The 13,078-nt window shown below is 42.1% G+C and overlaps 1 protein-coding gene and 1 long non-coding RNA gene across 6 annotated transcripts in view; both read right to left on the bottom strand.

Moving 5' to 3' along the window:
* The window catches only part of LOC146395936 (uncharacterized), a 1,175,949-nt gene that overhangs the window by 730,457 nt on the left and 432,414 nt on the right, over nt 1–13,078 (bottom strand). The gene's annotated exons all lie outside the window — the stretch shown is intronic.
* The window catches only part of DAPL1 (death associated protein like 1), a 933,549-nt gene that overhangs the window by 904,133 nt on the left and 16,338 nt on the right, over nt 1–13,078 (bottom strand). Inside the window, exon 4 of one of the 5 annotated variants that reach the window (NM_001185174.1) lies at nt 5,410–5,690. The exons of the other annotated variants lie outside the window; for them this stretch is intronic. Within the exon in view, the coding sequence (NP_001172103.1) occupies nt 5,574–5,690 (117 nt within the window). The 3' untranslated portion in view covers nt 5,410–5,573. Of the gene's footprint in view, nt 1–5,409; nt 5,691–13,078 lie in introns of those variants that run through there. 5 annotated transcript variants of the gene reach the window in all.

The raw sequence follows: 13,078 nt of genomic DNA, 5'->3' as shown, positions 1-13,078 counted from the left end.
TTCCATGAGGCTTACTTTTTCTCACTTGTAAAATAGGATGATCACGGCCATCTTTCATGATTGTTGTGAGGATTTCATGAAATACCGGATGCAAAATCATTTAGTTAAAGTTGTACTTGCCTTAATTATGTGTGCATGTATGAGAGTGTGTGTATGTATGTGTGAGTGTGTGTATTTTCTTTCAGTCCTCCAAGGTTTCCTTTGCAAGTTTTCCTCTTTTTTCCTTTGACTCAGATTCTCGGCCACTTCACTTTTTTCTCATTAACTAATTAATTGATTGATTGATCATCCATTCTATCATCTTTGGATGAAAATGTTGACATCCTGAGAGCTCGTGTCAGACTTGCTGGAGGCAGTGAGGCTAATTTGGGTAAGGATGACTCCCTGAGGACATGGTTTTCCAGAAGTCAAGACAACTAGTGAAATACTAATTGTTGATGTGGAACAGAACAGGAACTAGGAGGAGGGGGAGAGGAGAAAGGGGAGGAAAGGGAGAGTGTGAGAGGGAAAAGCGTCCAGCAAGATGATAGTGTAAGGAATAGGGAACTGCTAAGGGTGCAGTGAGCAGTGAACAAAATCCAGGTTTGAGGAGGGGTGGGTGGGAAGTGGGTGGAGAAGGGATCTAACTCTGGTGGAAGTTGTCTGGTTCCTGTGATATAAACTCTCTGACAAATCTTTGGTGAAGCTTATTCCCTCTGGAGTCGGCAGTTGAGAAATTATGGAAAAGGGCTAAGTCCCAAGCTCAGAGCAGGGCGGTGGGACGCAGGGACATCACGTAATGAGCACACTCACAGATACCCTGGGGAGGGCTTTGAACATCCAGCAGGGGCAAGATGGCTTTGACCTAATCTTATCTATTTGAAGGGAGTGGCATCTCCTGCTGACATCTACACATTCATTATAAAACATAATATGCACAAATGTCACATCCTTCCGGGACCTTGGTTCCATCTAAAGAAAGCCTATCACACAAGGGGAACTGGATAAATGCTGAATAAATTGATTTTACTTTTTACCGTCCTTAATTTACCCTCCTTTATTCCTCTCTCACCCCATTTTTTTCCCCCTGAGGGTCCTCAGAACTAGCTATTTTTAAGTGTTCTCTTTATCCTTTTCCTCAACAAGAATTAATTTCCCTCGTGTTTTCTTCCTGTACGTCTTGATTACCCCTGACAACTGCAGGTTTACTTTTTTTTCTTTCTTTGTACCTGAAAGTTGTCTTCATTTTCTACTCTCCTTCCAGAAGTTCCTCTTCTCACTGCTTTCTCCAATTCCACAGCAGTTACTTCTGTGGCTGTCACTGCCTCGCTCTCTGTCTGTTTCTCTCTCTCTCTCTGTGGTTTTTGGTTTTGTTTTGTTTTTGGCTTCTGGCTCTTGCAGCTAGCATAGCAATGCCAGCCTCCCTTTTATTGTGAAAGATTCTTGGATGGTTTACGTAAATACTCCCTTTTGCTCCACAATATTTGTAAAATTCAGATTAGAGAGAGACAGAGAGAAAGAGAGAAAATGTGCACACACGTGCACTCCTGAGCACTTATCTCTTGGTGATAACATACCAAAGTATTTCTAGATGAAATCATTTAAGGTTTGGGATTTGCTCTAAAATAATCCAGAAAAAGAGAGGAAAGAGGGAGAAGTAATGGAGAGGTGCTGGGTGTTACAGATCAAAGAAGCAGCTCTGTGAGGGGCACCTGAGGTTCAGTATAATATTCACTCAGTGTTTTCGTATGTTTGAAAAGTTCCATAAGATCAGTTAAAGTCTGTTAATCAAAGATCTGCATGTGAGTCATTGATTTCCACAGCCAACACATTTGCTCTTGTTTTTTCTTTTTTTTCTTTCTTTTTTTAACTGTACCTGACCTCATCCCCAGCATGATCCTTGATGCCTACCAAGCCATTTCTAAACTTTCCATATTGGTTTGTTGGCATGGCAACTCCCCTTTGGTCTAAGAGCTCCTGGTGGACAGGCCTGGTGTCTCACTCATCTTGGTAGTGCCCTAGCATGGAGCCTGTTGAACTGAGATGAAATAAGCTAAATTACCTGTTGGTAAACTCCTGGTCATGCACTGACCTGTGCCCCTCCCCCAACATCGTGTCTTTTGCTGGGCCTGTGCCCAACATGGCAGGGGCTTCTAATAGCGTGAGGCCATAGCCCATCGGTACAGGGCTCCATTCCTTAGAAGGGAGAGGGAGAAGCCCCTGTGGTTTTCTACACAGTGGCTCTATCACCACATATTTCTCTCATCAGCCTGGTTCTTCAAGATGTTTCTATTCATTCTGAGACATTCTCTGAGGTAATTCCAGTTCCTTCAGATCTAGAGTTCACATCAAACTTTTTACTTCCTTTGATTTGGTGATTCAAGTCACTGCAATTGTGGTTCTGGGTTAATTTGGGGTCCTCACTGCCTAATGTCCCTTTGTACAGCTTCTTTTGCCCTGCAATTCACCTTCTGTCTCAGGACAGAGGGAATGGCGCCCCTCTCTCCACACTCTCTTTGGGTGGTTGGCCCACATATCGCCCTCAGGAAAGGCAACACAGCAGTGCTGCCCTCTGCTTCCCGTGTATCTTCTCATCCTTCCCACTTTCTTCCCTGCCATCAGCTAGCCCAAGCCTTCAGCTTTTTCTTGAATGTTTTTTTTTTTTTGCAGCCACACCCACGACAACCCAGGCTGAGGGTCAAATCGAAGCTACAGCTGCCAGCCTACACCATAGCCATAGCAGTGCTGGACCCCAGGCGAGTCTGCAATCTATACCACAGCTCAAAGCAATGCTGGATCCTTAACCCACTGAACGAGGCCAGGGATTGAACCTGTGTCCTCAAGGATACTATGTTGGGTTCTTAATCAACCAAGCCACAATGGGAACTCATTTTTCTTGAATTTCTTATTCCAGGTTCAGCTTATATCATCTCTTATAGTTCTCTCCCCTATAGTTCTGGTAGCTTCTAGAATAATCATCTTGGTACCACCTTGCTCTCAATACCCTTTAAATGGCTTCTTACAAATCTCAGTGTCTGTTTTGTCTTCTTCCCAGTAAGTCACTGGAAGGGTTCACCTGTGGGGTCAGGTGTCACTATGCCTGCATGACAAGGATCAGAAAGGTTGAGTGGCTTACCTGAGGTTTATGACTTGGTAAGGGTCAGAGGTAGAACCCCAGTCTCCTACTCTCCATCCAGTGTTACATCTAGTACCATCATCTGGCTTATACTTTGCCAGTGTCCCCTGGGGAAGTGATGGCTAACCTTAAACTTCTGTACCTTTAATTGCCTTGCAACAGTCATCTTTCTGGAATATTTCTGACAATAGTCCCAGAGGACTGGGAACTAGGCTAAGTCAGTATGGGGTGGTGAAGGGAGTTCTTGTGTGGCACAGCAGATTTGAATCCAACTAGTATCCATGAGGATGCAGGTTGGATCCCTGGCCTTGCTCAGTGGGTCGAGGATCCAGTGTTGCTGTGAGCTGTGGTGTAGGTTGCAGACACAGCTAGGATCCCCCGTGGCTGTAACTGTGGCTGGCAGCTACAGCTCTGATTTGACCCCTAGCCTGGAAACTTCCATGTGCTGTGGGTGTGGCCCTAGAAAGCAAAAAAAATTATGGGGTGGTGAGGACTCACTGTCTTATTAATTCATGCTGGCACAGACTGGAAGCTTGCTATTGTCTCAGACAGTTCTCTGAGGCCTGAAAAAGAGCCAAATGATGTAGGGGAGGAGATGGATACGTGGTCATGACTGCTGGGCCTCAGCCAAGGGCCTTTGGGTTTCCAGAAACCAGACACAGTCTTGGCATTAAGTCATAGTCAGGGTTATCTACCTGTAAAATGATGGAGTAGAGTGCTGACCCCTTCTTTGGGTCAAGAGAAATGCTCATTGTTGGATAGCATTATTTATTTTATTTTTTTAATGGCTGCACCCTCGGCATATGGAAATTTCCAGGCCAAGGATTTTAACTGAGCTGGAGCTGTGACTATACCACAGCTGCAGCAATGGCGAATCCTTTAACCCACTGCTCCTTGTCAGCGACTGAACCCTTGTCACCAGAGCCACCTGAGCCGCTGCAGTTGTATTCTTTTTTTTTTTTTTTGTCTTTTTGCCTTTTCTAGGGCCGCTCCTGTGGCATATGGAGCTTCCCAGACTAGGGGTCTAATCGGAGCTGTAGCCACCAGCCTACACCAGAGCCACAGCAACGCTGGATCCGAGCCATGTCTGCAACCCACACCACAGCCCACGGCAACGCTGGTTCGTTAACCCACTGAGCAAGGCCAGGGATCGAACCTGCAACCTCATGGTTCCTAGTCAGGTTCATTAACCACTGTGCCATGACAGGAACTCCCTGCAGTCGTATTCTTAACCCTCAGTGGTAACTCCTGGATAGTATTATTAATTAGAGGTGCAAAATGATGGAACTATGAGTTATGAACTATGAACAGCTACCTTCTGTGGGAAAAAAATGTGATTGTTTACTACAGTCATCTGAAGATGCCCCTGGCTATTCACATCTGAGTATATGAAGTGTGTGCGTGCGTGTTGGAGGGTAAGAGAGTTAGAGCAGGTTTGGTGATGACCACACTTTCCCTCTCAGTTCCACCTCCATTTAAAGGCAACTTCAATAGCCCAACCACAATGCCCTATAGCATCAGGATCCCCTAAGTTCTAGAGCATGGGCTTTGGGGACTCTGAGCAAATCTCCCATTGAAAGTAGAATTCAACTGGAGTTCCCATTGTGGCTCAGCGGTTAACGAATCTGATTAGGAACCATGAGGTTGCGGGTTCGATCCCTGGCCTTGCTCAGTGGGGTTAAGGATCTGGCGTTGCTGTGAGATCTGGCGTTGCTGTGAGCTCTGGTGTAGGTGGAAGACGTAGCTCGGATCCTGCGTTGCTGTGGCTCTGGCATAGGCCGGTGGCTACAGCTCCAAGTGGACCCCTAGCCTGGGAATCTCCATATGCCGTGGCAGCTGCCCAAGAAATGGCAAAAAAAAAAAAAAAAAAAAAAAAAAAGAAAGAAAATAGAATTCTACCTTCCAACCTGATTGTTTTGCTGAGAATATCTGTAGTAAATCTAATATTTTGTTTTTCCCTCACCAAACCTTCAAAACAAAATGTGTATTTGTGTGGAAAGCTGGAAAAGACATTAACCTCAAGTGAAAACTTGAGTTTCTTAAGACAAACACACCAAGAAGAAGCACTCTTTGCATGTACATAGCATTCTGGCCTTTGCAGAGCTCAGTGTACTCCCCTCTAACCTTTGCCCTTGAGAAGCAGTGGAACAATTCAGGGTCAACATCAAGGAGAAAAGAGCTTATCCAAGGAGTGGAGTGGAACTGTCAAGTATTCGAGATTCTCTACTTAGCAAAATTACACACATAAACATCAATGGGATCCTGACCAGAAGGAGCCAAGGCCCAGGCATGCATTGGATGTACAATTTTGGATGCTTTATTGTCTAAAGTCAAAAGAGAAGATACAAAAGCTGTTTTATTTACCAAGCAAGTGGGCCTAAGGAAAGTTTTGGTCCTTTTCGCTAAGCTCTCAGACATTCAAGGCAGTTGGCTAGTTGGCTGTGTTTTACGTCCCAGCTTAACATTTGCGAGGCTGCTGAATAATGTAGATCCTTTTCAGTGGAGTGACCTTCTCCAGAGCAGGTCTGGGTTTTTGATGTGCCATGTGCACTATTGCTGGAAATTTATGGCTGAGCTAAAAGTGAGAAGGAAAGAAAAAAAAAAAAGCATGTTGGATCTTTTTGGTCATAACACATTAAAATAGTAGAAAGCAATACAGCTGGTCAGGGGAATTTCATAGTTTTGTTTACTTCTTCAATAATATCTCTTCTTTCCATACCACTTCCAGCTCTAGACCCATGAGTATAGGTGTTAACCTGGCTTTTCCCTCATTAGTTTTTTCTAATGTTTAAAATTATAAAAATATATAAGATAATGTGTATAAAAATATATGTGTGCATTTATATGTGTTTTGACGAGACATTTTTAAAGGTGGAAATGATATCTTCCTCAGTCCTCTAATGTTAGCAATTATTCTGGTACTAATATACATGTATGGAATACTAAATGCTCAGAAGGCTGTTGGGGTACTGGAGACGGTCCTGGGTGGGGGTGAGGAGCCCCTCAGGTGTCAAAAGATCAGAAATAACCTCTGAAAAAAGTTAGGAAGAGTTAAGCTTAAAGTTGAAACATAAGAAATTGCTATTTTTATAGGTAAAAAATGGCCTAGTGGCCTCTTTATATGGTTCACTCTAAACAGTCTGGTAAAGAGAAGGCTGAGGAATGATTTATTAGCTTCAGGTAACAAAAGTTCTCAATAGTCATCTCTGCAGAAGACATCAATGAGGAAAGGAGCTTAAACAGATTTAAACTGACACAGACTGAGACTTTGACAATAAGAGGAATTTCATGTGGAAGAAAGAGATCTTATGGAATTCACATTAAGGACAGCTTACCATGGAAAGGATGTCCAGTGCTGAGAGTCGTTCAGACATAGTTATCCTAGGAAGAAAATCTGCCCGGTGGCCTTTTTACATCCATTCCAATTCTTGGTTTTCAAGTCCATCAATTCAACATAAAGATTCCTAAGGATACCTTTCTTAGCTAGCAAGTATAGGATCCCTCAGCTTACTAGGAATTTATCACTATTGAACTTAGATGACCTTGCCTTGACACTCAAATCAAACAAAAGGGGAGATAAACTGTTCATGACCCCAAACATCCCATTGTTTATGGTTTGTTTGGGCTCTTCTAAGCCAAAGAAAACATATGTATTCTACATCTCTTCTCAAATGCCCCTGAGCTGTAGGCACACAGCATTCCCTTTCATGTGAAACTTGACTCCAGAAAGTTCTTTCTTCTTAGTCTTAAAAAATTAAACACATTGGAAGAATATACACTGAAGTATTCACAATGATTATCTCTGAGAGATAGAATTACAGGCAATTCCTAGTCTTTTTCTTTACTTTGCCTTTCTTTCTCCAAAAGTTTTCTTTTACAATGAGAAGATAAAAGTTATATCTTAATTAAACCCAAGGATGGTCTATGCTGGCATCCTGGTAGAAAGGAAGAAACATAATTGAGGTATCGGTCATAAATATTGCTTTCTAATCTAAAAAAACAAGAGCTGGTGTTTTTTTCTTTTTGTCAGATCAATTATCATTGGGCCACATGACATGCATTTTATAGTGTGGTAAGGGCAGATTGTTTTGTTTGTTTTTCTTTCAACATTGGAGCCAGAAGGAAACTTAAGGGTCACTGACTTCAGTAGTTTTCTTCCAGACTAGGTATCTTTAGTGTAAGCTAAAACAGATGGATAGTTTCAGGTTAGCTCTAAATCACATTCAAGAAATTACAGGTAGAAAGAACAAACTTAAAAGTCAAATGTAAGGTAAAGGGGGGTGAGAAAGGAAATGAACAAGTAACTCTGATATAACAGAAGTCTGGGCAATTAGCCCAAGGTGAGATGGGGCAGGATGACAAGTTGAGACAGAGGAGAGAAAGACACAATGTTGACTGTAGTTCTTAAGGTGTCAGAGTGATGATGGGAGGAGGTGGGAAAGGAAAGGGGAGAGAACTATATGTGAGGACATACTTACTGCTTCATTTTGTGCTAACTCATTATTCACTTTCAGGATTATCTCTACAATTCAGGGGCTACATTTTTTTTGATCAATTAAAAAATTGTGATAAAATACATTTAACATAAAATTTACCTTTTTTTTTTTTTGTCATTTGTCTATTTAGGGCTGCACCCGTGGCATATGGAGGTTCCCAGGCTAGAGGTCCAATCAGAACCGTAACTGCTGGCCTACACCACAGTTTACGGCAATGCTGGCCAGATCCTTAACCCACTGAGTGAGGCCAGGGATCAAACCTGCAACCTTATGGTTACTAGCTGGGTTTGTTAACCACTGAGCCATAATGGGAACTCCATATTTACCATTTTTAAGTATACAGTTCAGCAGCATTAAATATACTTACATTATAGTATAGCCATTACTAACTACCATCCATCTCCAGCATTTTTTCATCATACCAAACTGAAACCCTATGCCCATTTGCAAATAACACATTTCCTCCTCCCCCAGCCTCTGGCAACCACAATTTTACCTCTTATTGCCTTGAATTTGACTATTCCAGCTATCTCATGGATGTGGAATCCTGCAATATTTGTCCTCTGGTGTCTGGCTAATTTCATTTAGCATAATGTCTTCCAGGCTTATCCATGTTGTAGTACGTGTCAGAATTCCCTTCCTTTTTAAGGTTGAATAATATTCCATGGTATAGATACAGACTACATTTTGTTTATCCAGTCATATGTTGGTGGATACTAGGGTAGCTTCCATCATTTAATTACTGTGAATAATGCTGCTATGATCATTGTTGCACAAATATCTATTCAAATCTCTGTTTTCAATTCCTCCGGCAATATATTCAGAAGTGAAATTGCTGAATCATCTGGTAATTTGATATTTAACTTTTTGAGGAAGTGTCACATTGTCTTCCATAGTGGCTGCACCATTTTACATTCCCACCAGTAATGCACAAGGATTAGGTGTTGTTATTTTAACTAAGACACTTAAATGACGTTCTAAAAGCTCTGCTCAACTGCTCCTCAAAAGAGGAATGCCACAGGTCAGAATGGATGGGAGACTGCCCCTGGGGGTGGGGCTGTTGGCCATCTGTGAACTGGTCTGACAAAAATTAAGGGTGTGGAAAGTAACATAACGTCTTTTCTATCAAAGGAAATCCCGATTACTCCAGTTTCAGCGGAAACTCTCCTGCGACCCCCTTCCTCTTTATCTCTTTTCCCAGCAGCAATTTGTTTCAATCAGCCAACTGGGAAGAATGTTCGCCCTGACCTGACCAATGGGAAGGGGGCAGGTAAATCACCTGCGTTAGGGATAAATAGGGGAGGGTCCTTTGTTTGGCACGTGCTTTTTGGAGTACCCACACCCTTCTGCAGAAGTAAAGAGCCTTGTTGAGATTTCTCCTGTCCATGTGTCTCACTTTCCAACACTGACGACCTGAGCCAGAGTTATCTTAATTTCCAACAGGGGGAAAAAAAGAAAATCAACAGGATTAAGAAAATATGGGAAATAATTTTGGCAAGGATAATAGCCTTAGAGAAACTGCCCACAATTATTAAATTACAAATGTACAGGTTTTAGAGGGCCAGGGCTTTAGAGCAACACGTGTAAATACAAGAGTCAAGTTTTCTTTCTCATATACCCCATCTCTCAATCAGGAGTACCCTAATATAGAAAGATTTGTGGGTGGAGTCTATAGCAGGTCTACCTTCAGAACTGATGAAACTAAATATTTTACAGTTTCATTTCATTTACATGTCAACCCCTACATGCCCTAATTCTTTGTTGTAGATTTTATATCAGTGGAGATAGGAATATTTTATTTTCAAGTCTGAACTAGAAATCAGCAGGAATAGCTTTCCAACTTACAACCAGCTGTGCTTTAGTCTGGCATCTTCACTTTGGGAACGCTTTGGATTTTTCATCAGTCTTTGGAAAATGATAAGATTGGTAGAATGAAAAGTATTTGTCTGACTCATTAGGGTAAAAGAATCTAGGGTAACCCCACCAGACAAACAATTCAAGGCCAGTATACATGTAAGGATTCTGCCTGGCTGTGGCTCCATCCCATAAGGGGATAGTGAAAAGCAGATGAATGGAACTTCCACATGGGGAATTTACCTTCATCTTGGTGAGCTGTGACCTCAGAACCTATATTTTTAGTTTTAGAGAAAAACTTGGAGAAGCATATAAAAGTCTTTGTGATTAGAGCTGGAACAGAAATTCTAGATGCCAGAAAATCAGTGGCAAGTTTTGTTTTAGAGCCTGAAGATAAGTGGTATTAGCAGACTGGCAGCTCTTCCATTCATCTTTCCAGGGTGTTAACTTCCAACTTGAATGTTAGCACTTAGATTTCCACACCCCGTTAAGCAAAGTGCTTAAAACAAAACATTCAGCTTGAGTCAATGAAATTCAAGGCTACTCCTACGGTGATGCTAATCCACAGAACAGGAGAAACCTCTTTAGATTTGCAGATGTCTTTGATACTTTCCTCTCCCCCAGGATCCCATTTCACCTGCTTCTCACTAACTCTGGCCAGGCTCACACTTCTGGCAGCTTGAAAAGCGTCCCCAATTTAATGAGACATCTGCATTCCACACTCCCCCTCCACCCCCATCTATACCATAACTCAACCCTGTTACTAATGTTTTAACTGGATGCTTTTATGGGATCAGAGCCATGTCTGCAACCTACACCACAGCTCATAGCAACATTGGATCTTTATCCCACTGATCCAGGAGAGAGATTGAACCCATGTCCACATGGATACTAGTCAGGTTCCTTTCCCCTGAGCCACAACGGGAACGCCCTGGGAACTGTTTTTCAATCTCCCAAACCTCAAACCCTGGGCTGGTTGCAAAGTAGGGTATCCGGACATGAATGGCATACGGACAGGAACTGCCTGTCATGACTGACTGGTTGACAGAGCCTATGAATAGGGCTGTAACTCTGTGTTCAACTCTAAGTTCTTAAATTGGAGTGAGAATTAACATGGGTTCTGGGAACTAGACAAAATTCTAGCTGAGGTCATGAATGAACATTATTAAATGCAGAGGCTATGACCCTCATTTTGCTACTGTATGTCTTTTGGCCAATTGTATACTGTTAAATCTCCATGACAAGATATACTGTTGGGGGACTCACTATAATGCCGATGAAAATTTCTTTCTTTCTTTTGTCTATATCTCTCTTTTGTATGTCTTCTATTTTTTTTTTTGTATGAGGCTGTATAGTTATGTACTTTTCCATTAAAAAAAGTTAAAGTATAATTTATCCATGGTTAAATATATACCCTCTTTAGTGTTCAGTTCTATGAGCTTTCACAAGTGCATACAGTCTGTGACTATCACCACAACCAACATGTAGAACGGTTCCATCTCCCCCCAGCCTTCTTCCTGCCAATTTGCAGTCCCCTCCTCTCATCTTCTGACAACCACTAATCTATTTTTAGAAAGGCATTGGTCTTTCCAGGCCATGTTAAACTTTATTATGAAATCCTATTATGCTTCAGGTTGAATTATGGATTTGGGAAGATATTTCTTAGCTGTAAGGAAACACCTGGATCCTACCAACTTCCATATTTAGGACAGTCACTTATGGTCATCTTGGGACTTGATTTTATTGTTGACCTCTTATCCTGTGCCTGCTTTCCAAGTGATGCCCTTGTAGGGTATCTGCTTGGGGATGGAAGCTAACACTTACTGAGAGCTAACTCTAACTATACTGAGTCTTTTGTACAAGTTATATGATTTCATTTTTTTTTCTTTTTTTTAATGGCCACAACCACAGCATACGGAAGTTCCCAGGCTAGGTGTCGAATTGGAGCTGCGGCTTTGACCTATGCCACAGTTTGTGGCAACATGTGGATTCTTAACCCACTGAATGAGGCCAGGGATTGAACCTGCATCCTCATGGACACTATGTCAGGTCCTTAATCTGCCAAGCCACAATGGGAACTCCCATAACTTCATTTTATTCTCACAACATCTCCATGAAGTGGACACTATTAATCACATTCCCATTTACAGATGAGGAAACAGAAGCACAGAAAAATGAAGAAACCTGACAAAGGACACACAGCTGGTGAGTGACAGAACCAGCATATAATTCAGACTCCTGATATCTTCATTTCTTCTTCTTTATTGGTCACACCCATGGCATGCAGAAGTTTTAGAGCCAGGAATTGAACCCACAACACGGTGGTGACAACATTGGATCCTTAACCCCCCGTGCTACCAGAGAATTCCACCAGAACATTTTCTAACCAGTAATACATGCAGTCTTAGCCACAGTCCTATATTAGCAGACATTGAGCTAAGTGTGAAAGGGATTTTTTTTTAATAGATATAGTTGCTGTTAAAAACATTTCTAACAGCACGTCATTTCACTGTCTTCTTATGATTTCTAAATATAACTTATTATGATTGTTGTTGCCATTGGATTACTTTATCATTGAGATACAGAAGTGATATTTTTAACTGAAAGAGAAAGAACAAATTTATATCAGACACGTGCACATGTGTCTATAAAAAAAATATAGACTCTGGCATCACATCTAATGTACATAGTCAACATCTACTGACCACTCTCTTCAACTGTTTAATTTTGGGTTAACATGTATTTAGAAAAACGTGACTATTCCACTTAGTTCTAATATAGGCATTCTCTTGCTCCTGAGGAAGAGGCGTTGAGTGAGCAGGAGCAAGAGAATGTGGTTGGCAGGAGTGGGCAGCCTGGCCTGGTGGGTCATCATCCGTCCTTGCCCTTCTTCTAAAGCCAGAAATGCAGAGTCACCTACAACCTCCCCTCTAGTCTCTCTGATGGGAGAACCAAGCCCCACAACACAGCGGTGCCCTGAGTCACAGCAGTGACAACATTGTCACTTGGGAAGCTTCTGTAGCTATTGCCAGTCATCAAGATCTTGCCTGGTACTCCCTGCCTCACGGACTTTCAGACATACCTTTTCATTTCACTGCCTTAAAACCGCTGCTACTAATCAGGACAGAGTGCAGACTGGTTACTCTGTGGCAGGCATTGTTCTAAGAGCTTCCTTTGTGTGAATCTCATTTATTCCACACAACCACCAACTGAAGTACATCCTCTTCCTTATCTTCCTTTTACAAACAACAAGTCAAAGGCTCAGGATGAGTAACTTGCTCTGGGTCCTAGAGACAGGAAGTAGAGAAACCAGTGCCCAAGAGGGGTCCCAGAAGTCTAGCCACACAGTTTCTACTCTCCTCTTTTTTCAGACCCCTGATTTGGCAGTAACAGCAGGTCTTCCTTCTACAAAGGATGTCTGGTCCTATCCCTTCAAGGGGGGCGGCAGGAGTGGTTCTTCAATGTCTGAATTCAATGTATCTGCCCCTAGAAATAGAAAAAGGACCTCACTCGGCTTACTTACAATATTTAAAAACAAACTACTGGATCCAAAACTAGACCACTCTCTATACGGAAAGACTTTTCTGAGTTCCTAAAGCTACTTAGAAAGGGT

This window comes from Sus scrofa, chromosome 15 (genome assembly GCF_054392235.1).
Source record: "Sus scrofa isolate SSC_HxYL_T2T_F1_AM1 chromosome 15, Sscrofa_HxYL_maternal_Yorkshire_Landrace_v2.0, whole genome shotgun sequence".
Lineage (NCBI taxonomy): Eukaryota > Metazoa > Chordata > Mammalia > Artiodactyla > Suidae > Sus > Sus scrofa.
Note: the sequence above shows the minus strand (reverse complement) of the source record. Positions and strands in the feature narration are given on the sequence as shown.